Below are 5,210 nucleotides of genomic sequence, written 5' to 3' on the forward strand. Positions count from 1 at the left end.
TATGGTCCATCACACTCTAGCCACTCTACCCCTAGGAGCACATCCTTTTATTCTTACCCACTTTTATATTTTCTACGATTGAGTTTCATAAATATCTTGTGGTTCAGATCCCTATCCTGCTATCCTTGGATGTGCTCCTCTGTTTTTCCACCCATATATATGCAACAAATTTCCACAATGGGCAAAGATTATACCTGGTTCTGAAGTGGTGCAGCATATATATGGTCAAATGTACAGTTTTAATATTCTAACTTCCATTTACTGAAATATCATTATATATATATTTCCAATGCACTACAAAAGCCCCAATAATCTATCCTTAACTTTCAAAACTATGTGTTTTTATTTAATGCACATGTTTATAACCAATAGAAAGATTTTTTTCTGCTTCAAGACTGCAACTGTCCTTTTGAATTTGACAGCATTTGGTGTTAGTCAAAAGGAAGAAACTAATGTATATGTAAGTGAAGTTATTGCTTGTAGCAGTAATGGAATTTTGTGTATCCTATTTATAGCTTAGTTAGAAAGTCAGTTAAATGAAAGTAGTAATAGGACATTCTCTTCTAGTGACTGACATATATATATTTTTTTAATTCGTATTTGAAAGGTACATAAATTTTTGTTTGGACAATGAACTTAGAGTAAAAAATTAAGCATATTTAGCTACACATTAAAGTGCATAATTTCATGCTGTGCAGTACATCAATGTACAAAAATTTGCTAATGGGTTCTCTCTGTGATATGTAGCTTTTCACAGATGAATAAACTGCTTATGTAATACAAACTAGGGTATAAAACCATAAAAGTAAAAGAAAATAGATGTGAAAAGGTTAACAGTTAAAATTTATGAATATCATTAATTTAAGATGTGGCAGAAAATGATGCATTCAAAAAGAAGAAAATATATTATTCATTTTATAATCTTGAAGTTTTTGTTTCACTGTACATTGAAAACTTAGTTACAGTTAGTGTTGTAGTGAAAATGCTATAAAGTTTTACTGGAAAACATTTTGATTTTCATTTAAGAGGTTTTAGAGGGTATGCAAATGAAACATAAACTGTAAGAAGAAGAAAAAGTATTTTTATTCTTAGCATAAAAATCACCTAGCACTCGTATTCAGCACACCCAAATCAGATATGTTACCAACTTTTTATCCCAAAAGCTTGAGAATTATTTTTTCCAATATTTGTCCTGTCTATGTATTTGTGTGGTACAATTTGAAAATAGTTTATATATATATTCATAAAACTATGGAAGGTCAAAATGCTTTAAATATGCGCAGCAAATATTATGTATTGTAAATATCTATTGTGAAATTTGTTTGTTTTTTTATCTTTAATCACTTGGAAACTTCTCTAGTTGTTTTAAATTGTGATGTAGAATTTTTTTTACTATCAGTTCACAACTAATTATTACAAATTTTTTGTTTCATTGTTTTTTAGCTATTGCAATTTAGAAAACTAATTGTGTGATTAATATAATTATTAGAATCTGATGTTAGTATCATTTTGAAATATTTTACCAAAATTCAAAGATATTTGCTAAAATATTTTTGTTCTTTATTTTTCCAAAAACTGCATTCAGCATATTTATTTTAAAGTACTTATACAAGATTTGTTTTTCTATTGATTTAGACTTTTTATATTAAAGTTATAAATTATTCTGTCATACTGAGGTGTGAAACATGATATACATATATGAAGCCACACTTAAGGTTGTTTATAAAAGAAACCAATGACACTTAGAGGATGTATTGGAATCTGGTTGTTAGAAAGAAATTCTAGAATTTGAGCACAGGAAAAATGCAATTTTTCTTGCATAAGAAGGGCTTCAATAAATGTTTACTTGGAACAATTATATTTAGTAATTCAATTTGTAATTTAGTATTTTTGAAATTCTAAGCACTTTTTTTTTCTGTTTTTATTATAGCATTATATTACAGAACATTATTGCTTTTGACTTATAGTGTCTTGTTGTGTCATTAAAATAATATATATTCAATACTCTCTCCATATAGTTATTCAGGCGGCCTTCATAATCTTGTACGTTCCATGTTAGAAGTTAGTGTACTTCAACGGCCTTTTATAGATGGAGTTTTACTCCAGGTAGATAGCCTTCTTGCGGTACATGAGGACAAGATCTGACCTGTAGCTCAGCTGCTGTATGGTGTTAATAAAGTTTTAGGTGCAATTCATTCCAACCAGCAAGTGGAATTTGGTTTTGTACAGTGAATCCTCTTTCGAGACAACTGTTGGAACTTTGCTTGTTTAACTTATAAAATATTTGAGGTGATGGAATTGTAAAGATTAGTAAATTGTATTTGAATGAACTTTACCAAGAAAGTAGATTAGAGTATCTTTTTTTCAAAATAACTCGGCAGTAACAAATGTATAGTGACGTGCACTATCATTTAAAAAAAAAATTCTTACAAGTCTAATATTTTATAAAATTTCTGAACTACTACTACTTTTTTGCAGATTTTGCAAATGTATGTAATTCAAGTTGACCTACAAGTTAAATGAACACATCAATTGTTCTGAATAATATATAAACTACAGCAGATTTTAACATTGCACTTAATTATGCATTTATTCATTAAAATCTTTATCATCATTTTGAACTTGTTTTAACTGTATTGGAAGTTAAATGAACAATCTTATAAAGATATTTTAAAAGGGTAAGTGCTGAAAAGACAAGTTACCATAATAGCAGCATATACAAGTTGATTTTATGTTTTATATGAGAAATTATGTGCTGTGTGTGTTGTGAAACTTCAGTGTGTAAAACCAGTTTGTACAGTTACAACTCCCCATATCTTCACAAAAGACTAAGGATCAAGATTTTTCGAAATGTTTTCTAGATAGACAATGTTTTAAAAGTGATTAATTATGTTTGTATTTGATAAAACAAAGGTTCATATGTATGAAAATAATAAAATATACACTTTAAACTATAAGACTTACTTTAAGGTTAATGAAATCCAACAATTTCAGATGCAGATTTTTTCATATCAATTTTTATTGGACCAATGAATTACTGACCTTTTTTTTTCAAACTGAGGGATAAAATTAAATATTTAATGTTGGCATTCAGGTTATTTTCTGAAATGAGTTTTTTCTTCAGTGATTTGATATAGGTTCAAATATAATCTTATTGTAATTATATAACTGTAAACAATTTTCTTACCATTTGAATAAGTTCATAAATGATGCTTCATGGTATAGGTTTTCAGTAAGGTAAAGTTTATTTGGTGTATTCAGGTAATACTATTGGAAAAAGGGTGATGTTATTACTACTCTGTAATAAATTTTATCCCTGTCTCATACGTTGATGGTTTCATTGTGATTTGTTAGTTAAATATCCAAAATTCATATATATATATCAAGGATAAAAGTATTGTAAATTTTTAGTCATTATGTATTCATGCATATATTGGAATTTTTTATACACGTGTGTATGCGTGAAATAGAAGGAGAAATATAATATTAATATATATATATATATAAAATTATAGTAGAAAAAGGATTTTATTTACACTGCCTAGATATTTGAGGTTTGGTATCAGTCAAAATTGAAGAGCATTGATGTTACAGTATAGTTCCATTTCTCTAGCAAAAACTTTCTTTGAGCACCTTTTTCTTCCAGTCAGTTGTTACAAACTCCATCTATGTCTTTTTACAGGAAAAATAATGTATTATTGGAGATTAATCATGACCTTTCATAAGTTGCTGATATGAGATAATGGCAGAAGGGTTTTAGCATTTGCTCCCAAAAAATATCCAATGCATAGTATATTTAGAAACAGTATAAAATTATTTAATGTATCTTCAACTCAAATAGCTTTTTGATTAGAGACATATTCTGGTTATTATATGTTTTACAATTTACTGTAGGTATGGAACTGTAGTTTCCTACCAAGCCTTTTTGCAAAGTAACTTACTACATCTACTCATATAACTCTAACTAATTTTTATCTCAACAGTCAGGTCTAAAATGCAGGATAACAGCTTTATGAACATTTTTGGCATGAATAAAGTATATTAATAAATGATATGTAATAATATTCATTTATTAATATATACATGTGTGTATAAGTGATTTTAATAAATTGTTTAATATATGTTTAGTTAACAAGTTAATTAATATTTAAAATGAAAATCCCACTGATGTTTCAATAGAGAAAAAAAATGTCTACTCACACACCTTATTCATAGTTAGATCTATTAATATCCTAGTCCAACAAAATTGGATTTTTGTGTGTGTGTGTGTTAGTAGTGGTCTTATTTTATTTCAGTTCAAATAAGCATTTCTGTTGAAGATTAACTGAATATCTTAGTTGAAACAAGTATAAGAAACAAAGTACGGGTTGGTGTACTTGGTAGCTGTTAACATTATACACATACAAAAAGTTTGTAAGAACTGTTACCTTGTTATATATTAGTGGTAAGAATGTGTCAACATCTTGGGACAACATCTGATTAACTATGAGAAATTATCAACATATGTATATATGAGGACTTGTAGTTATTAATACTGAATAGCTTTCCAAGTAACAATTAAATTTGTTTTTTTTACCATAAAAGCAAGAAAGTGTGAACATAAAACATATTCAGTCAAAGTACAATAATTAAGGTTTATTCAGGTTACTCAAAGCTAACAATGGCACGATGATAAGCATAAATGCTTATGGTGAGATACAAATCAGATAATCATTTGTCTTCATGAAAAAAATAAAATCTATAAAGTAATGAAATATGAAAGCCATTTTTTCAAACTGCAAATGACATTTATATATATATATATATCATGTATAAAGTTTCCATTTTCAACATATGTAAAAATACATTTCAAAGAAGTTAAAGTTATAAAACAGATAAATCTTATGATAAATATGGCTTAGAAGAGACAACATATGTTTTCTGATAAAAAAAAACAAACTATGACAACTTGTAAATGTTAAACAATTAATTTTTGGTGTATAAAGATGTTTAAGAAAGGTACTTCAAACAAAGTAAGAATTCCAGTGCTGATGTTTCAAGCACTACTGCTGGCATATTTGGTTTAAAAAACTTAGAATTTATGGTTTAGGTGGAAGTTCTAGTGCTGTAATTTATTTGAAATAAAAATAATAAGTTTTTAAGTGTTTATGATGATGTGACATGTTGACTTTTGTTCCCACAAGTAACATATACAACATGTAAGAAAATAT

The 5,210-nt window shown here is 27.5% G+C and overlaps 1 protein-coding gene across 1 annotated transcript in view; it reads left to right on the plus strand.

Annotated features, from left to right (window-relative positions):
• The window catches only part of LOC106468004 (serine/threonine-protein kinase 16-like), a 27,341-nt gene extending 23,239 nt beyond the window's left edge, over positions 1-4,102 (plus strand). The window contains exon 6 of the mRNA XM_022396279.1: positions 2,019-4,102. Coding sequence (XP_022251987.1) covers positions 2,019-2,145 — 127 coding nt within the window. The 3' untranslated portion in view covers positions 2,146-4,102. The remainder of the gene's footprint in view (positions 1-2,018) is intronic.
• Positions 4,103-5,210: the final 1,108 nt, after the last annotated feature.

Source organism: Limulus polyphemus, unplaced genomic scaffold, assembly GCF_000517525.1.
Source record: "Limulus polyphemus unplaced genomic scaffold, Limulus_polyphemus-2.1.2 Scaffold2827, whole genome shotgun sequence".
Lineage (NCBI taxonomy): Eukaryota > Metazoa > Arthropoda > Merostomata > Xiphosura > Limulidae > Limulus > Limulus polyphemus.